General features: G+C 36.5%; 2 protein-coding genes and 1 long non-coding RNA gene across 3 annotated transcripts in view; 1 reads left to right on the top strand and 2 right to left on the bottom strand.

Moving 5' to 3' along the window:
- LOC125801268 (zinc finger protein 239-like) overlaps window positions 1-21,556 on the top strand; it is a 305,512-nt gene that overhangs the window by 46,804 nt on the left and 237,152 nt on the right. The gene's annotated exons all lie outside the window — the stretch shown is intronic.
- Window positions 5,322-20,585, bottom strand: LOC125801113 (uncharacterized). Its single transcript, XM_049477182.1, has 9 exons — window positions 18,906-20,585; window positions 8,555-8,694; window positions 8,257-8,461; window positions 8,035-8,139; window positions 7,753-7,946; window positions 7,515-7,656; window positions 6,782-7,429; window positions 5,859-6,604; window positions 5,322-5,411 (listed from the first exon to the last, which is right to left on the bottom strand). Exons 1-8 carry the CDS (start codon window positions 19,894-19,896, stop codon window positions 5,910-5,912), a joined length of 3,120 nt encoding a protein of 1,039 aa, XP_049333139.1. The 5' UTR covers window positions 19,897-20,585; the 3' UTR covers window positions 5,322-5,411; window positions 5,859-5,909.
- On the bottom strand, window positions 14,218-18,247 carry LOC125801579 (uncharacterized). The gene is made up of 2 exons (XR_007438758.1): window positions 15,199-18,247; window positions 14,218-15,103 (listed from the first exon to the last, which is right to left on the bottom strand). It is a non-coding gene; the product is annotated as an uncharacterized LOC125801579 (long non-coding RNA).

Raw genomic sequence — 21,556 nt, 5'->3', positions numbered from 1 at the left:
TTTTAACGTTTAGCGTGTATAAATTTCCTTCTCGCAAGCGCAAATGGGAAACTCATGAGCAAAAAAAAGGGAATGGTGTGCGCGCTGAAGAAAAAGTTGCTCTCGAGCTTAATTTTTCTCCTCTCGGGGGCTTTTTTTCCTCGCGCGCTGTGTGAATTACCTGCAGCAGCAATTTCTGCTCGACTGAGTTTTTTGCGCTCGAGTTTCAAGTACTACTGACTGCAGCCTGCGGGAAGGCGGAGTTGGACGTCCAGCGCGTCCAGTCCCGCCCACTTTGTCCACGTCATGTCTTGGCTCCCCCTCTGAACGGAAGTAAACAAAGAACAAGGCAGTTCTCACAGCGGTCGTTTTTATTCGGACCTTAAATATAATGTTTAACCAATATACAAACGTTGCATTTTTCCATCGATGAATAATACATTAGTCTGGCATTTTCTACAGACTCTAGGGTAAGATAAAAATCGTTGTGCAAGCATATTTGAAGTGTATGATTTTTACTCTCTGCCTCTACAAGCTATCTACTAAAGAGAAGATATTCCACCTGTAAATTAATCTTAGTTATGAAATCATTGGCCATACATTTGACCCAGTCAGACTTTATTAAAAATAAACACTTAAGGAGTAAAGTTATATCTGAACCCTTAAAATTAGAGGTTCATTGTTTTAACCCTTTCAGATCCTGCATCCATTACAATGGACATCATGTATTTTGTTTATTTTAACCATTTTATTTTGCATATAATACTATTTGAGAGCTGTTGTCATCAGAATAGATGATGAATCAGCCAATGAAGTTTATTAACCAATGAAACTGTAGCGTTAGTACTAAAACCATTGAGGCAAAGCAACAGTTAATGTTTTACTAATTTAATGTGACTAAGAACACTTTTTAATATATATTTTTTACTGTTTTACTAATTTAATGTGACTAAGAACACTTTTTAATATATATTTTTTACTGTTTTGGGATTTATTAAACATTTTAGTTAATTGGATTTATTTGCTATATAGATTTTATAGTAGAATACTAGAGTCTTCTTTTCTGTGAATTACAGACAGCAAACAGCATTCATAGATTTTTTCCCCCACCACTGGAGATAATTCAGGTTTGAAAGGGTTAAACAAAACATTTAAAAAATAAAACAAGGTAAAAATAATGTCAAAACCAATCACATTTCCTAGATTTTCTCAAATCAACTATAATCACTATATTTGTCAATATATCTACCAACAGTTAATAATTTACTCTTATTTCTGTAGCTAAGAACTGTTGAAAACAGTAGACGACTGATATTGTGGAACTGAGCAGCATAAATGACCATTTCCCTGACTGTAATGGTATTTAAAAGTAGAATCACACTTACACAGGTGCCCTTTCTACAAATGGATTTTATTTGAACACAGAATAAATGAATCAGAATAAAACAAACAGTATTTTGCAAAAGTATAAATAAATGAAATAAAAAGATGCTGAAAAAAAAACACTCCTAATGTGATATCAACCAGCACAGGCATCTGGTAAGCTTTGAAAGAAAATAATTTGAAAGAAAATAATGAATTAAAATAAAAACTTAAATTAACTCGCAGGAGACTCTTTTGCCCATTTTTTCTCTGACATTATCTAAAAAAAAAGCCATGTCTTTCAGATCAGTAAACGAAAAGCCAAAGTTTCTAAGCACATCAGATCTTTCGTCCTCATCAGTGTGTATACTGAGGGTGTCCAGTTTCTGAAATGCCTCTTCCATCTCCTCTTCAGACATGTTTAGAATCGGAGGTGGTGCAACATCTCCGCAAAACTTGTTCCTGTGTTCATTGCACCATGCGCTTCCAAGCTGTCACGGTATAATCTGCTGTCCTAGAATTAATATAAAAAGCAAAACACAAATTCTAAAAATCTGTAATGCAGTACTAGCTTCTTCAGGAATACAGAACTACTTCAGGAGTTATTTAGTAAAGACATTAGTGAGTCTATTTAGAACCATGAAACTCAAATAACCCTTTCATGCTGAAAAGATTCTTCAGATTGATGGAAAATGTGCTGTATATATGTTGTATGCTTCTATATAGAAACTTATATAGCACCAAAAGTTATGATAATGTTCCAATGGGTAGTTAGATTCTAAATAAAGATAGAAGTTTTTTACACCACACTGCCCAATATAAAAAAAGGTTTGGTATCAAATTTACTTAACTCACAAAGGTACAACAGCATCAAAAGACTTACCCTGTAGTGGTGCCCAGTTGTCCTGGCAGCTACAGTCTCCTCATCTTTTGACTAATGGTAAAGAAATACAACACTATTATCTTAAATAACATTATGGTGAACATTTCTAAGTTTAACATTCAGGAGATTACATTTGTCTAGATTTTGACTGTATAAATGCTTATACCATCAAATATTCAGAGTTCTCCTGTTCAGGGCCCTGGTACTCCTGCTCCATGCACTGACCAGTGATATCATCATATCTCCTCTTCCTAAAAATGAACAGAACCAGTTACTGGTTTCAGTTGTTTTTTACTGATCTGATACATTTTGTTTTTAGGAACACAAGAGATGATATCGCTGTTATTCCTGCTCCATGCACTGTCCAGGGATATCATCATATCATATATTCCTAAAAACAAAAAAACAAAAAAAAAAGTCATAGCAGTAAAAACACCTGAAATAGTTTCTTTCATTAATATTTTGTACATACCTTCCATGTGTCATGTTGTTGATCAGGAGGTTCACCCACCATCTCCTTATGCTAGGCATATCATGCTATGAGAGAGAAGACAAACTTCTAAATACAATTTATATCCTCACCAAGCACATATCCTTAGTAAGACGAGAAATCTAGTGCTGACCTGAGTGAAGTCGAAGGTCCATTCATGGGCAACATATAGTGCATACTGTCATATACAATACAAGAAAATCAGCACAATCTCCTTTCATTGTATTTGCAAACAATCAGTAATTTAATTTCACTATGAGTATTGGCCATTTTACCTGGTACTATCAAACAATTGATTTTTGTGTATGAAGGTAGTGAGAAAACTAATTAACAATCATTGGTTAGTTTATACCTCACCATAAGCATGAATACTCCACAGTCAGAACTCCCAAACTGTACTGGAACAGCCTGTCAAATACCACATATTAATAACAGTTTAGTAATACACAATGTATACACACTTAAGTTGCCCTAAAGTTAAGTTTTCTGTACCTCATTTCTAGCAATTATCCAGGATCCTGGAACAAGCCTTGTAGCAAGCATGCTTCAAATGACAAAAGGAAAATACATGATGAAAAAAGACCATACACAATGTGACATAACATCCACAAACCATGGGAGTGTTTTTTAAACCTGCTCTACCTCACTACCCAAGCTACAAAAGGTGTTGTCATACCCTTTAAGGTTCACTTAGGCTATGTTCACACTGCATTTAAAAATAACCCACATTAATTTTATCAGTGGATTTGATCTGTCTATGAACCAATATATATATATATATATATATATATATATATATATATATATATATATATATATATATATCATTGTGATCATTTTCATGTATTATTCAATGCAAAAAATCAGATTTTAGTACCTAGACGTACAGTGTGAACATTGAACATGTCACAGGCATAGAAAACAGCACATTCAGAAAAAATAACATTCAGAGAACACACAATTAATTAACTTTATAGGGAACACTGAACAGTCCCTGAACAACCGAATGGAAACAACAAAGCAAGAAAGCAAACACTGAATGAACCTTGAACTTTGAACTGTAAGGAAAGGAACATGGAACAGTTCCTAAATATTAGATTTGAACCTGATAATGGATAAACACTCAATATCTCCACGAGCACTAGGGTCAGAGGAGTCGAGAATGTGAATCCTCTTAACTTTTGGCTTGAGAACCTGTAAAATACATATGGTGAACCTCCTACACCATGTTTATTACCAGCATGTGCATTTTTCTGCATTGGACTACTTTCTCTGCTTGGGATCTAGTTAAGTATTAGCTGAATATAAAAAAGTGAGAAAAGATGAAAAGGATTTACAAATCACAAAAGAGAAACCTGAAACATGATACTGACAAAAAAAAATTACACATAGGAGCCAGTGTCCTGGTTTCCATACGGGGAAAAGGATACAATCTTTTGATGCTGCATCTGACTATTGGTGATAAGAGGTCAAAATTACTATTGTATATGTGTGGTTGCCTGGAAGATTTGCTCTCAAAAATGAGGTTTTTGAGCAACTGCATTGCAAAATTCACTGGATTTTATTGTTTTTATCAAGAAATAAGTGCTTAAGAAACCTGCATGGCAATTTTTAAAATCTTTATTCAAGCAAAAGTGTATGAAAAGCAATAGCGACATGGGTAATATCCAAGCTACAAAGGTAGGAGCCTATGTTTACCCAGCCTATGATCCAAAAATAACTAAAAAAATAAATAAATACTGAAACCAAACTTTTGGGCAAAATCTTCCATAGTGACTGCCACACTGCCATACTGTAAATGTGAACTTTTAAAAATGCAGCAAGAACAAGTGATACTTTTCTATACCATAATTCATCAAAGCAAAATAAATGAATCAATATATAAAATCACTTACAGGTAGAGACAACAATGGGTCCGCATTGAGAGCCACCACATAAGCATCAACAGCATGGACATCCTTTCCCTGGTAAAAAATAACACTTTCAAACATGAAAACCAAACACCAATTTCTAAGCAAGTACTATAAGTACCTTGCCAACTGCATTATAGCTACTATCAATATTCAGACGTACCTGCTGTGCCGCAATTTTACATATCATTGAAAAGCAACAGTTGGCTATCTACATGAGGGACAGAAGATTGTAAGCATTAAAATGTGACTAAAAATTGCAGAACCATTTAAAATGCTAAATGTAAAATTAAAATTGTACTGACTGTTGCCTCGACTTCTTGGTCCAATCCTAAGGACATGAAGTCCGACCTTTTCAATACAGTCCCGCCCACAGAACCTATGGCTTCATGGGGGGACTGTGTGGAATCCAATGCAGAATTAACCTAAAAAAACAATTTTTGGATATTAAAATTGAAAATGTGATCTAGTGAGTTAGAAGAACATATAGTTCCCTCTATATATTAATGGACAAAGAAGTACTTATTCTTAATTTCGCAATATGTGACCAACTTCCAAGGCCAGTTTCATATCTCTGTGGCTCACTGAATTGACAACTGTCTTATAAAGTAGATCTCAGCTGTGATGGAGTGTGTATGTCTTAGAGCTACCAGTCTTTCTTTATTATGGTTACCACTTTGTATTTTGAATCATACCAGTGTCTCCAGTCCTTTGTGAAGTTTGAAGTCCCAGATATTCCTGCTGGCACATATATGGTCTAAGTGTGTCAGTCTCCAACAGTTTGCCACTGAAAAAACAAAAAGAACTAGCAATTTATCATTAACAAATTTAGATGGTCATGTTCATGGATCTTTCTTTCAGACATGTGCAGTATATTATTAAAGTTCAGCAAGTATGAAATGTACTAGGTGTAACATAGTAAGTATAAGATATATGAAGTACAAGGATTCAGTTGCCTTCAACAGCTGCAATCTCAAACAACTGTGAAATATTAAGTATCTGTGAGTTGAGAAGTACACATGCAGAAATTAAAACAATTTGGCATATTGGTAGAAATATGTCTGCCATGCACAAATGTTTGTGCATCAAACAGAAGGGTTCCTAAAAGTTAAACAAACTTCTGACAAAAGATCTGAAAAGGTGTGGGTAGTCACAGATTAATTCACTGTACCATGCAACAGCTTTATTATTGACTCATCACACCCTTATAAAACATGCATATCACATTACTTACCAGATTTTGGTGCTATTTGAGGTACTATGGATACAACAGGTGCTGCTTCTGCTACGGACAAACCAGGGGCCGATATTGCTTCTGCGGACACACCAGGGGCCCCTGCTGATGTTGTGGACACTCCAGGGTTCGCTGATGCTCTGGACACACCAGGGGCCGCTGCTGCTGCTCTGGACACTCCAGGGGCCGCCGCTGCTGCTGCTGCTGCGGACACACCAGGGTCCGCCGCCGCTGCTGCTGCTGTGGACATTCCAGGGGCCGCTGCTGATGCTCTGGACACTCCAGGGGCCGCTGATGCTCTGGACACACCAGGGGCCGCTGCTGCTGCTCTGGACACTCCAGGGGCCGCTGATGCTCTGGACACACCAGGGGCCGCCGCTGCTGCTCTGGACACTCCAGGGGCCGCTGATGCTCTGGACACACCAGGGGCCGCTGCTGCTGCTCTGGACACTCCAGGGGCCGCTGATGCTCTGGACACACCAGGGGCCGCCGCTGCTGCTGCTGTGGACATTCCAGGGGCCGCTGCTGATGCTCTGGACACTCCAGGGGCCGCTGATGCTCTGGACACACCAGGGGCCGCTGCTGCTGCTCTGGACACTCCAGGGGTGGCTGATGCTCTGGACACACCAGGGGCCGCTGCTGCTGCTCTGGACACTCCAGGGGTGGCTGATGCTCTGGACACACCAGGGGCCGCTGCTGCTGCTGCTGCTGCTGCTGTGGACACTCCAGGGGCCGCTGCTGCTGCTCTGGACACACCAGAGGAATCTACTGAGGATGCTTCCACATGATTTTAGGCACCTTAGAATTTTTTAAAACATGTACTAGGGCAACGAGTGCATATAATATCAGAATAAATCAGAACAAATTTTTATAGTTTATTTATTGTATAGTTTTTTCATATGATGTATTAAAAAAGTACATACCCATTACTGTCTGTCCCCTTGAATTGAACTCTATTTCCATTCCAACATGTAATGCTTTCTTCATCTCTTCAAGAGTCTTTGTGTTGCGTGCATTGTTGTAGTGGTGCAAAATATTTCGCACTAAAAATATATGTGATGTGGGAGTCATCATGTTAAGGAAGTGATTGTTCTTCCTCATGCCAGCAAAAAGCTGCTCAGCACACTGGCTATTGACCCAGCCACATACCTCTGGAATAAGTTCTATTTTGCGCAAAGCATCCTTTTTGTCTTTTGTGTTTGCCTCATGGAAGCGGTCATATAGAGCATAATGCTCTGATGACCCTGTCAGGGGGTGACCATTTTCATCAGGTACAACCTTTTTACTTGTCAGCCAAGGCAAACTCACTTTAATCTGCCCTGCTGAAGCCAGTCTGACATTGTTGTCTGTTGGTTCAAGCAGCCTGCCCTCATAGGGGCTAAAAGGCATAGACTCTGGCTCCCTCAGATTTGTATGGGTTGCCAGCCCTCTGGCAAAATCATACAATGTCAGATTGGGGAAATGAGTCATTGATAATAGAATGTCTGCAAAATCTCTTGGGCTCTCTGCCCTTAGGTTAAATTTTACGGCGTACACAATAGCACAGGGACAGGTAACCACAGCCCATCCACCTGGTGAAGGCAACAAGAAATAAAATCAGTATATGCTAAAGTAATACAGTACTGCATCAAGCATACAAATGATCAATTATCTTACCAGATGCTCCCCAGACCTTAGAAAAGATTTTGTCATATGTTCCTCGGGTTTGCATTTCTTGGCGCAACCTCATAACTAAGTCCATTCTGGAGCCCTTGGAGTCTATGCCACACTGCTTGCATAAACTACGCACAGCTTCCATCTGTAGTATACAGCAGCAAGATTAGCTATGTAGAATATTTTTTCCAACCATGACAATATTCACACACAATGGAAATGACGTCACAACTGTAAATACCTTAAGTTTAAGAATCTCGTCTGTGAGACGGTCCTCTGTGATGTTGAAGTCAGATGCTTCATCTGGAGTGCGGGCTGTATGGACTTTACTGTACTCTGTGTTTAAGACCATACTGGTGCTTCTTGTGTGGCAACCAATCCATGGGGCCCAGTAATGGTAGCTTGGACAAACCACAAATGGGTTTTGTCTATTGCCTTAAAATGATAAAAATGAACATAATAACTGAAGTGGTTTATGATGTGTGATGGCAAACAGGTTGCACAACTTGTTGATTATACTTACTTGGCACCAAGCCACGACTGATCATTTCCAATGATACCCCTTCCCAAAACTCTTCAGCATTGACTTTCCCATCAAAATCCTGAGGTGGTACCTCAATGTTGCTCACTATGAAAGAAACAAAACAACCACACAAAACACCGGACAATGGATTATTTAAGAAAATTATAAATATTTATAATAAATAATGCAAACCTAATATTTGTGAGAAGAGTGTGTGTTTACCAGGCATACTAAAGACTCCCTTTTTATGAAGGTCCATGACAACTGTTACAGGATGGTAACCACACGTTACACATGCAAAAGTGTACGAGTGATCTGTCAGGGCCTCAAAATGGAGATACGCATACAACACTCTTTGATGTGATGGAAATCTTTTACCACACGTCTTCTCTAATGCTTCTACAGCACTTCCAATAGCCTGGTGAGTCTGAAAAATTTGATGGATAAGATTTTTATAGACTGTGTAACATTTCAAAACAAAACAGTACACATAGCAAAACTGACTGAAAACACTTCATACTTGGAGACTGTTGCGAAGGAAGATACAGAGATGCAAGGACAGAAGTATGTGGTCATCATAGTTGTGAACTCCATCAGACCATTCCTGGTAGCGATAGATCATACCACACCTGTAGCAGCACTTGCAGTATGTTGAAATCCCTAATGAAAACAATTTTTAATGTACAGTTGTCAACAGCATTCAAAGAAGTATTGTTTGGTACACATTTTGTTGTCCAATATTGTTGGATACAATATTTTATGTTGATTAGATATTAGTTATTTAAATTATAAAATTATTGTCAGAATAGACATTGTGAGCAATAGTAGAAGCAGTAGTAAATCATGATAATTCATGCACGATCTGATTTCCTCGGGTTGCTGTTGTTCCTGAAACAACGTGAATAAAGTGGATCCAGGACCGACAACACTCACATCCAATCAGATTTAGCGTCTCTCACTGACGTCATTACAAGCGCGACTGTCCAAAAAGACCGCGGGGAGATTCAAACACCAGTAACTGCTGTGCCCCCTTGTGCGTTCAAGCTGTGCGGTGTGGAGGAAGGTAAGAAAGCTCCTTTATCTCCTATAATCAGTGTAAATACTGTTTTAATTGAACTAAAGTCTGGCTCTTAGGCTCTACACTTTTGCATGGATGCATATTTGAAAGTTTCCTTTCTGGGAAAATGTTTTAAGCATTAGCTAGTTAGATTAACTAGGTTAGCTTACATGCTAACGTACTTAGCTAACTAGTTTACATTTTAAAGACTGGTGAATTTAATTGAGCTTAGTATCAAACACTTGCTTTAATTACATGAAGATCTACAACTCAGCTTGCTTAAGTAAGCTAGCTGGATAATAATAAGTTAGTTAGTTAATTACTTACTGTATTAGTTAGTTAGTTAGTTAGCTAGTTATCTAGTTAGTAAGGTTAAGTAGTTAGCTATCTACTTAATTACTTACAGTATTAGTTAGCTAGCTATCTAGTTAGTAAGGTTAAGTAGTTAGCTATCTACTTAGTTAATTACTTACTAAATTAGTTAGCTAGCTACTTTTAGTTAGTTAGTTAGTTAGTTAGGTTAGGTAGTTAGCTATCTACATAGTTAATGTCTTACTGTTTTAGTTGGCTAGCTACTTTTAGGTAGTTAGCTATCTACTTAGTTACTTACTGTATTAGTTAGTTAGCTAACTAGTTAGTAAGGTTAAGTAGTTAGCTATCTATTTGGTTAATTACTTACTAAATTAGTTAGCTAGCTACTTTGTTAGTTAGATAGTTAGCTATCTACATAGTTAATGTCTTACTGTTTTAGTTGGCTAGCTACTTTTAGTTAGTTAGGTTAGGTAGTTAGCTATCTACTTAGTTACTTACTGTATTAGTTAGTTAGCTAGCTAGTTAGTAAGGTTAAGTAGTTAGCTATCTATTTGGTTAATTACTTACTAAATTAGTTAGCTAGCTACTTTGTTAGTTAGATAGTTAGCTAGCTACTTTGTTAGGTTAAGTAACATAGTTAGCTATCTATTTATTTAATTACTTAATGTATTAGTTAGCTAGCTATTTTGTTAGTTAGGAAGTTAGTTAGCTATCTATTTAGTTAATTACTTACTGTTTTAGTTAGCTAGCTACATTGTTAGTTAGTTAGGTAGTTAGCTATCTATTTATTTAATTACTTACTGTATTAGTTTGCTAGCTATAGCTATTTTGTTAGTTAGGTAGTGTTGTAGAAAAGAAAATGTGAGGTGGGCTACCCCCACCTCTCGTCCAGGGTACAACTCCCTGCGTGTTCGTTTGATAGAGAGAGTCAGACAGTGGAGTGAAGTTGAAAGCAAACCAAGTATTTATTACAAACTGAATATTCAGGAGAACTAACACATGAAAGACCATCTAACAGCCACCCAGCATAAGTTCTGACCCCCTCTGATCTGACTCCATGTTTTATACCCAAAATGACGTAAGCCTGTTGATGAGGCGTTGTTAAAATCATCTCATGTTAGCATGCACGTGTCTGACTGGACCACTAGTGTTTGACCTTGACTGTATTCTTCCATCCTGGCACTATCTGTGTGTGTGCGTCACCCCCCGCTTTGAAGTAGAGGTTTTTTAGGGAGGCACTCACTCATCCAAAGGCTGCTTTGATCTAATAGCCTTTTTTGTAGCAATTTAGCCCCGTACCAGCCGAATTAATGACCGTTAGTTAGGGTCCTGCAGTAAACAAAATACTTCAAGCCTGAGCTACATCTCATATGTTATATGTTAATGTGGGTTAATCTGTCATATAATAGAGTCTGTGTTAGTCACATGCCTGATCAAACAATGTTTTACTATATATGTAAAGAATATACTGTGATTATTGGTTAATCTTTTATATAAATGCGTGTAAAATACACTGTGAGTAAAAATGATCAAATATAATGTGAGTATTGGTTAATGCCTATACAATACAAGGTTTCACACATTAATTATGTAATTATAGATACTAAGATAAGTAATCATTATTGAAAGATATTTGTCAATACACTCAAGGTAAAACAGGGTTTCTTCGTAAGATTTCCCACAGTAGGTAGGTTAGGTAGTTAGATATGTACTTAAATAATTACTTACTTTATTTGTTAGTTAGTTACTTACTTAGTTAGCTATGTTAATTAGCTGCCTACTTACTTAGTTAACTAGCTACTTTGTTAATTAGATTATTAAGGTTAGTTAGTTAGCTATCTACTTTATTAGTATTATCTAATTTATTAGTAAGCTAGATATTTTGTTAGTTAGGTTACTTAGTTAGCTATCTGCTTATTTAGTTAGCTACATCCAATAACATACCTACTTTCTTAGTTTACTACTTACCTTGTTAGTTATTTAAATAGCCAGCTAGCATGCTTTACAATTTTATTTGGACAACTTAGATCTATTGCCCTATTTTGTGCGCGTTGTTGATCCAGGGCCATCGTGCGCGTTGTTGATCCAGGGCCATCATGCGCGTTGTTGATCCAGGGCCATCGTGCGCGTTGTTGATCCAGGGCCATCGTGCGCGTTGTTGATCCAGGGCCATCGTGCGCGTTGTTGATCCAGGGCCATCGTGCGCGTTGTTGATCCAGGGCCATCGTGCGCGTTGTTGATCCAGGGCCATCGTGCGCGTTTTTTTTTTTTTTAAACTAACATTTTAATATGCTGATTTTTGTCTGCTCTGTATTGTAAGGTCACACTTCTGGCTTTATGTTTTAGTTTCATTTTAAACTAATAGTATAGTAATAGTATAGCCATTTTTTTCTGAATTGCACCCAGAAGGAAGTGTGTGATAGCAATAATATTCGGAAGGAAGATAAACTTACCAGGAACACATTATTCAACATTTAGACTAAAATCCAGTATTTCATTAAGCTGCACATACAGACTTAGTGTTTAACACACCATGTCTGCAGTTTCAGCATGGAAAAATGGTAAATTGGTGACTGAATCTGGTGAAAGCTTACAGTACAGCGAGTAAATATTGTATCTTTTTTTCTTTCTTTTTTTTAAACTGATTTGATATGTATTATTATTGCTGATCTGGGCAAATTTTATTAGTAGTTTTGCAGTTCTTTTTAAAGTAATTTGTGGCAGTAATGTCAGTAGTAGCAGATTAAAAATAAATGTTTAAAATTATTGCAATTAAATAAGAAATTGGTGATGAGGTAAACAAATGTAAATTGATTTGTAAACATATATCTATTTATTTCTCCATGATATTGTATATTTATATATCGATTTTTATATTACCTTTATTTTCTAATTTGTACAGTGTACAGTTGGACTAAGTCTTATAGCTGTATATTTATAAAATTGTACTTCTTTAGGTTTTTGTTAAAAATAAGAAATAAATAAAGACTTTTACATTGCTTTATAACTTTGATTTTATATGGTTTATATAACATTTACTTCCTTCATGACTGGAATTCACTGTGTTGGTAATCCTTTGCACGCAATAAGCTCCAAACCCTGCCCGGTTTTAATGCAACCTTGACAAGGCTGGCAATAATTAATCAGTTAATTATGACCAGTTATATTTAGTCACAATCTTGTCATTTTAGACATTTAAAAAGCTTATAGGCTACTAATTGTGCATTTACACATTTGCAGTGATGAACCATAATTAAATATTATTCTTCCTTACCTTTCAGGTTTTTGGCTGGTTCTAGGAATAGGTGACTGGATGACCTACTTAACGTTGTCCTTAGTAAAGCTGATGATTACTTCACTGTGATAAAAGCCCTGCAGGATACTGATCGTGTCAAGAATCCAATAGGTTTGGTTCTCAGAATCTTTTACATTCAGTTTCCCAGATGATGGAAAGTGGTTGGAGAGACAAAATAATTGTAAAGAGAGATCGGGGAATTTGTCAATATCAGGTCCCCTCTCTGTTACACACTGTGTACAGGGCCATCTAAAAAAATTAGAATATCTTTGGGAAAAAAAGTTAATTTATTTCAATAATTCAGTTAAAAATGTGAAACTCATTATGTAGATGTGTTACACATAGACTGATCTATTTTAAGCGTTTATTTACTGATGATCAGTGATGGTTTGGAGAGACATGTCATCTGCTGGTGTTGATCCACTGTGTTTTATTATCAAGTCTAAAGTCAGTGCAGTTTTGTTTTCCCACAAAATCTTACAGCACTTCATGCTTCAATCTGCTGACTGCTTTCTTGGAGATGTGGATTTCATTTTCCAGCAGGACTTGGCACACTGCCCACACTGCCAAAATTACCAACTGGTCTTATATAATGTAATTTTCTGAGACACAGAATTCTGGGTTTTCATTGGCTGTAAGCCATAATCAACAATAAAAAAATAAACGCCTAAAATAGATTACTGTGTGTAATACATCTATATAATATAAGAGTTTCACATTTTAACTGAATTACTGAAATAGTCACTTTTCATAGCTGAAATGATTTTAAACACACATGACTGCATTTTAAAAGCAGAACTGGAAACAAGTGTGGGATTATTCAGCTAAAGCTAACAACACAGATGAAAGTCAAAGATTTTAACCACAGTGTCAAATGTAAATATAAAACTAGTTCCCTAGCTCTGTAAACATAAACACTTTACTTGAAAATATTGGAAAATGTATCCACAGATAAAGAAAAGTCAGAAACAGAAGAACTTCTTGATTTTCCACAGAAAAGAAGAAAAGAAAACATTAATGTTGTTCCATTGGAGTATGTGACTATCCTTTAATATCTTAATCTCTTATGACAATATGAAAAATGCAGTTTTAAAAAGATTTCTCTCTACATGTGCATTTTTTTTTTAAAAACTTTATAGCAGCTTTCATTTCTACACCATGCACATGTAAGAGCTGAGTGTGTAAATAACAAATATTGTTCTTAAAGAAAGCAAATAGTTCTTCTATGGCATCACTTGAATCTACTGTAAACTCTTAATTTTTAAGTATAGCTAAGATTAAATGTCATGATTTTTTATTTTAAATGTACAATGTCCTAAAGGGTTTGATGTTTAATAATTAAAATTTATTGTGACTGGAAATGTTACAAATAAGATGCTTCCTGTTAAATTATTTTTAATCTTCATATTCATGTTTTTGTACTTTTAACTAGTTTTGTGTATTATACTGTATTTAACTAATGCCAGTGCATGAATGTTCTCTGATCTGAACATGCATAAATAAAATCAATAAATACAAATTCTTTAAGCAACGTTTTATTAAAAGAACAAACTGGAATAAGACACCTTTTTTTTATTACACACATTTAAATGACCATGGGGAAAAAAGTTAGACATTGGTAAAATAATACTGCAACTAAAAAAACAAAGCACTAGGCTAACATCTCACTCTTACCCATTAATACAGGGATGGTCTGATTTATAAGGGCTAACATGGTCTAATATTCCAAATTATGTAGAGAGAAAGAGACACACACACAGAGCGAGCTCTGGAAATGATTAATACACCACTTCAGTTTCTGAATCCGTTTCTCTGATTTTGCTTTTTATAGATATGTTTTATTCTAGAAACTACGGCAATATTTCTCCCAAATTACAAAAAAAAAGTCATTTAGAGCATTTATCTGCAGAAAAGAAATGGCTGAAATAAAAAGATGCAGAGCTTATAGACCTAAAAAAAATCTATTTGGTGGAATAACCCTGGTTTTTAATCAGTTTTCATGCATCTTGGCATCATGCTCTCCTCCACCGGTCTTACACACTGCTTTTGGATAACTTTAGGCCACTCCTGGTGCAAAAATTCAAGCAGTTCAGTTTGGTTTGATTGCTTGTGATCAATCTTGATTTTTTTTTCCAGAACTGTGTCTGTGTCTTATACTATAAAAAAAACATTTTTTTTTAAGAAGTTATTATTTAAATTAAATTAAACATTTTGGTTATTGTCACCAAGAATATCATTATCACAAAAATACTCTGTAGCTAAATGGCCTACCAATGTACTTGTTAAGCTACCTTTGACAGGTAATGTACTCACTACATATTACCTACTTTCACATACAGCACAGATGCCACATGCCGTATTCGAACATCTGTGTAGTAGCAAGCCTTACACTTCTGGCACTGCACCTAAACAAGAAATTGTTTTACTAAACAAGTAATAACTAAATTTGTTGCACAAACACATGTAATTAAAAAAGGTAGACGTACTGATAATGTTCTACCTTATCTTTTGCAGTCAATGGGTCCCAGGAACTGGAGCTCTTCTGAGTGCGATCTGTACAAAAATATAGAATATGTCTAGATTTTAATCTGTATCACACTCACTCTCACACACATACCTAAAACTCCATATTGTTCTACACAGCTTTTTCCTTCAAGAATGTTTTCTGCAAACTGTATCAATAAAAAACAAGCATGATTAATGAGAAATTCTTAATAAAGTGAGTAATTGCAGATACAGTGTCTTTAATATTGTTGGACAGATTTTTCTGTATTTACTTTTGGTTGTGTGGTTTCCCCCAAACAATTTTTAATATTTTATTCCGTTGTGAAGAAATCAGCACCAATGTATTAGAGAAACATAGAACAGTCATGTTAACGTACGACTAAAGAAAAAAATTTAAAACGTGAAGGCTCTCAGGCAAGAAAACAAAATTCTGTTAAAGTTGCAATTGTTAGAACACAGGAAATACATCAAATACAAATGAATAAAGTAGAATTATTGATTGTACCACGTGTACTCCATACGAGTGTCCATCTTGCTGTTGTGGATGTTTGACACTGAAGATTGTCCAGTTGTCTTTGCAACCTCTGGCTGATGCAAATAAGCTAAACAATTACACTGTTAACTAAACAGATATAAGAAACTAGAATCATTATATCACTTCACACAGACCACAGGTGAAGAAAGCAAAGCTTTATTCAGATTAGATTAAGAACAGTAGAGAGCAGAGAAATTCATGGAATGCGTTTCCCTGACCAAGCAGCTCCATTCAAGCCTAATCACCAAATGCAATGCAGGATAATGGATACTTTTGGCAATATAATGCATATAATTGTATTCGTCACCTCCAGTTTTTCAAAACTGTCTTTCTATCCTCTCCCATAGAATTCATGTAAATGATTCTTCTCTGTGTAATGTCATAAAACTAAAAAGAAAGATAGATAATGTTTTAATATTCAATGTGGAAGGAAGCTTTTGTTTTAAAACATTTCCTACATTTAATCTGCTGTTTAAACCACAGTTCATATAGACTTTATACTAGAGTAAATAGTGCACTGAATACAGAATAAAATAATAAGATGGATGAATATGCTCCTTTTCTCAAAGAAAGTGGAAGTAGTATAAACATTTGTGGTACAGGTAATATACCTTAATATATTGGACTTGAAGGACCGTGTTGTACATTTTGCCTTTACATTGTTTTACCTTTAAGACAAAGAAATGCCTCTGCTGTACATTTCTTCCAGACAACAATGATTCCATTACATTTTATTGGATATATGTCTGCTTCTGGCAAAAGTCTATACAATTATAATTGGGTTGTGGTTTGGAATAAAAAATAATCAAAATCACATCCACACAAACCTTAAAATCAAGCTTTTAAGAAGCTCTAAGCAGAGAGGTAGATTACAGTTCTATCTGTGACAGAGTTACTATACTATGTTGGAGTGTATTTATCTTTTTGTTCTACAAGCTAGGATATGCATTTCCTTCAGGGTCAATAAAGTATCTATAAATGTAACTCACAAAAAGTATCCAGTGGTTCCCATTTTCCAGACAAGCTCCAATTATCCTCCCATATGTATTTAAAAGCAATATTTGCTGTGTTTATATATCTGTAAAAAGTATGTGCTTTGGCATCTTGATCCTGATAAGATTTTTGTGGTTATTTGGCTCACCAGTGGAAAAACTTCAGGATATTAATAAACAAACATTTATTATCTGGTCATAATGCCAAATGGGTAAATATATTTACATAGGGAGTGAGTGAATAGTTAACTTAAGGCTGAGGAGTTAAAAGCAGGACAAATGGAATTGAGATATTAAAACAGCCGCCTGCTGGGTCAAAACATCTCCAAATCACAAGGCAGGTCTTGTTGCATTTTCCTAATTTGCAGTGGTCAGAACCTAACAAACGAGCTCCCTGGAAAGACAACCATAGACCTAAAAACAGGATCATGGATGCCCAAAGTTACCGAAATTAAGGATGGTGAGGTCAGCCTCATAAACTTACAGAACTTCTACAAACTTCTTGGTCCTAGATATTACAGGACAGCCTGTGACCAATCTATGCATTATTCCAGGGAGGCCCAGATACAATTTTATTTTGTTTATATTTAAATTTGAATTAAATTTTCCAGCTTTTAAAAAAGTACTAGTAAAAACAAACACACACATGCTAGAGTTTTTTTTTTTTTATATAAATCAAGGCATCAATTAACTGGATCAACAACGCGCACGATGGCCCTGGATCAACAAGGCGCACGATGGCCCTGGATCAACAACGCGCACGATGACCCTGGATCAACAACGCGCACGATGGCCCTGGATCAACAACGCGCACGATGGCCCTTAATTTTTCATTCTAACCTTCAATAATTAACTTTTTCTTTGAAAATGTAATCTAAAGTGACAAACTAACATTAGCAAGTCAGACAGCATTAAAGCCTTTTCAAAATAGGGCAATAGATCTAAGTTGTCCAAATAAAATTGTAAAGCATGCTAGCTGACTAACTAAATAACTAACAAGGTAAGTAGTAAACTAAGAAAGTAGGTATGTTATTGGATGTAGCTAACTAAATAAGCAGATAGCTAACTAAGTAACCTAACTAACAAAATATCTAGCTAACTAATAAATTAGATAATACTAAAAGTATATAGCTAACTAACTAACCTTAATAATCTAATTAACAAAGTAGGCAGCTAATTAACATAGCTAACTAAGTATGTAACTAACTAGCTAACTAATAAAGTAAGTAATTATTTAAGTACATATATAACTACCTAACCTACCTAACTAACTAACAAAATAGCTAGCAAACTAATACAGTAAGTTACTAAATAGATAGCTAACTACCTAACTAACAAAATAGCTAGCTAACTAATACAGTAAGTAATTAAATAAATAGATAGCTAACTACCTAACTAACTATGTAGCTAGCTAACTAAAACAGTAAGTAATTCAATAAATATATAGCTAAATAAGTTACTTAACCCAATTAACTAAGTAGCTAGCTAACTACAACAGTAAGCAATCAACTAAGTAGATAGCCAACTACCTAACCTAACTAACTAACTAACTAACAGTAGCTAGCTAACTAATTTAGTAAGTAATTAACTAACTTATTATTATCCAGCTAGCTTACTTAAGCAAGCTGAGTTGTAGATCTTCATGTAATTAAAGCAAGTGTTTGATACTAAGCTCAATTAAATTCACCAGTCTTTAAAATGTAAACTAGTTAGCTAAGTACGTTAGCATGTAAGCTAACCTAGTTAATCTAACTAGCTAATGCTTAAAACATTTTCCCAGAAAGGAAACTTTCAAATATGCATCCATGCAAAAGTGTAGAGCCTAAGAGCCAGACTTTAGTTCAATTAAAACAGTATTTACACTGATTATAGGAGATAAAGGAGCTTTCTTACCTTCCTCCACACCGCACAGCTTGAACGCAAAAGGGGGCACAGCAGTTACTGGTGTTTGAATCTCCCCGCGGTCTTTTTGGACAGTCGCGCTTGTAATGACGTCAGTGAGAGACGCTAAATCTGATTGGATGTGAGTGTTGTCGGTCCTGGATCCACTTTATTCACGTTGTTTCAGGAACAACAGCAACCCGAGGAAATCAGATCGTGCATAATTCATAATAGGATAACTTTAGATTACATAAATATTTAAATAAATAAATACATACAAACACATGAACATACCTTCAATGACATCTGTCATAGTCAAGATTGTTGCTTTTGAAGTGATAAGCTGAGGTTCACTAAGTAGAGTGTTTTCTGTGCATTCTGTGCAAATGGTCTCCAATGGAACCAAGTGCTTTGGGAAAACATTTCTTGCATTGGCTACATCAGCAGGGAGAACTGCAGGAAGCTTCTTGTTTTTGAAGATATAGTGCACCATTCGTGAGAGTTGTGCATCTTCCGGTGGATACCGTGGCCCTTCATCCAGTTGCTGTTCTTCCACATCCTCTGTACCTTCTGTAAATACTTCCTGGATATCATCTTCCACTATCCGAACACGTCTGAAAAGCATCTGTTCCGTCTGAAACAGATGCCACTTTGCAATGCATTTGTGAATGCAAGACTGCCTAGACTTTGCACATGGGCAGTGCCATTCAATCCTCTTTGTGTCAAAGGAAAAAAGCCCTCTACCTAACCTGCTATAATAAGAAATGTTCGGCTCAAACACAGAAATAAATCTTTTTGATGGAGGCCCACCTACTGTAACCTGGCATGACAGAGGGGCTCGTCCATTATTTGCCTCTCTTTGCCGTTGCAGACATAGATTCTTTTTATCATTCCCAAACCACTTATCATGAACCATTTCCGTCAAAGTATCCTCTTCAAGAGTAGGAGAATAAATTTTAGCAGGTGGGCAATAGGTGAGGGACTTAACATGCTGACACTCAAATGGATGTAAGTTACTTCTTTGTGCAAATTCTGAGTTGATCCTACACAGATCCATTTCACATCTTGTTTGCTGATTCATACCCCAATTCTTTTTAATGACGTGAATAGGTGTATTGGGGCCTGTAAATGACTTTGCTACGGCAAAAATGCCATTCGTAGCATCAACACACTCACAACTAAGATGATGCTGTGCGGTTATATCCTTCTTATTGTCAGTATGTTTCCTCAGTAGATGTACCCTTAAGTTACGTTTGTTTATCTCTATTCCACAATGAATACACATGACAGTGTGCTGCCTCTGTCCACAGAGTCTGGGTGGTTTCTGTGGTGGTAAAGCATCAGTAGGCTGAGGAGAAGTTGGAGGAAGAGAATCAGGAACCAGTGGTAGAGGAATAACAGGTGGAGGAGGAGTTGGAGAAGAAGATGTAGGAGCAGTAGATTCTGTGCAAGTACAAGCAGTGGGAGCGGAAGAAGGTCCTCTTGTGGTGTCATCAACAGGACAAGCTCGCGAGACTGATGAGGCGTGACCGTCAAGCTCGCGAGACTGACGAGGCGTGACGTGGACAAAGTGGGCGGGACTGGACGCGCTGGACGTCCAACTCCGCCTTCCCGCAGGCTGCAGTCAGTGCACCCTCCAATGTATCCGGTGGTGGGACTTGGAACAGGCTCATGCTGCCGCGCTGTAATGCTGAACCGCTTGGATATGCCCCCCCAAACTCGCGGGTATCAAATGGCGATTATAGGGGTCCAAGCACCCACCGTGCGGTAACCCAGTTTTTGTCCGTTTTGTTTTATTTACTTCGCCAGTGGTATTGAAACACAAAACGTTGGAGAACTTACTCCTATCCCACTTCTGACACCATGTTCAGTTTTACCGTTCAGTATAAACCTTCTGAAGAGCGAGAGACAACAACAGACGACACCACCCACCAGCTTCACTTTAGAACTCCTCTTTATTAGGTCCCCCCAGTTCAACCCTTGACTGAACAATGGTTCTTGCCTATGCAATTAACCTAATACTACATCAAGCTTTCCTGTCTTCATGTCAGCCTGCATTTAAAGATGAATCACCTAGTGACTGTACAGTAACTATGCAGGATCTTTATATGACTGTTCACAGAGCACAGCATGTTTCAGGGCTGATGGTGATGGAATAGGTAAACGTGCTCTGGAGTCCAAAGGTTCCTCTAGAACCCATTCTTGCTGTTTGGATGCATTCCTGCAGCACTTTACTGTCCTCAGCCTGTTCAGGATTCCCATTTTCTACATCTCAGAGAACCAACACAGCTGGTGCAGCTGAGGGTCGACAGCGACCCCTCCAACCACCGTCCTCTATTTAAAAACACTGGACCCCAAAACCATCCCTAAACACCACTTAACACACCAAATGAACCCCAACCCTAAACACACCCAAAACAACCCATACAAATACACACTTATATAATCAGTTACACACACATACAAGTATATACATACACTTACAGACTTACACACATGCATATCATCCCTTACAAAAAAGAAGATTATTCAAGAGTACTATTAGTATAATAGTGACATACTAAATATAATTATACTTAAGTATACTTGAATTATACTGACAAGTATACAGAAAAGTCTAGGCATATTTGGCATATACTTGTACTTAATCTTTTGATCTAGATATACTTAACAAAAGTACAATTAAATTTTCTTACCTTATATGTAAACTATGCTTGACTTTCAGTTTGAGGTGGAATACCTTAGAGTAAATAGAGTAAATAGTACACAAGTGGCTCTGAACCTGATCATTTAAAGTGTAATTAACCAACACAGAACAGATTTTGGCAACACTTTTGGCAGATTTTATTAAACCTATTCTTTCGAGGTGTGATAGTTTTGTAACAGGCTTTATTTATATCATAATCCATTACTACATACTGTGTGTATTTCATGCTTATTTTCAT

The sequence above is a fragment of the Astyanax mexicanus genome, chromosome 4 (assembly GCF_023375975.1).
Source record: "Astyanax mexicanus isolate ESR-SI-001 chromosome 4, AstMex3_surface, whole genome shotgun sequence".
Taxonomy (NCBI): Eukaryota; Metazoa; Chordata; class Actinopteri; order Characiformes; family Acestrorhamphidae; genus Astyanax; species Astyanax mexicanus.
The sequence above is the reverse complement of the archived record's forward strand: the minus strand, read 5'-3'. Positions and strand labels throughout refer to the sequence as shown.

Bases quoted from the DNA above. Each gene is read 5' to 3' on its own strand.
- LOC125801113 (XM_049477182.1), bottom strand. From the start codon at position 19,896: ATGTGTATTCATTGTGGAATAGAGATAAACAAACGTAACTTAAGGGTA. The intron at 8,695-18,905 runs GTATGTTCATGT...TGTTTTCATTAG, and splicing joins TATGACAGATGTCATTGAAG to GGATTTCAACATACTGCAAG. The intron at 7,947-8,034 runs GTAAGTATAATC...TATCATTTTAAG, and splicing joins CAGTCGTGGCTTGGTGCCAA to GCAATAGACAAAACCCATTT.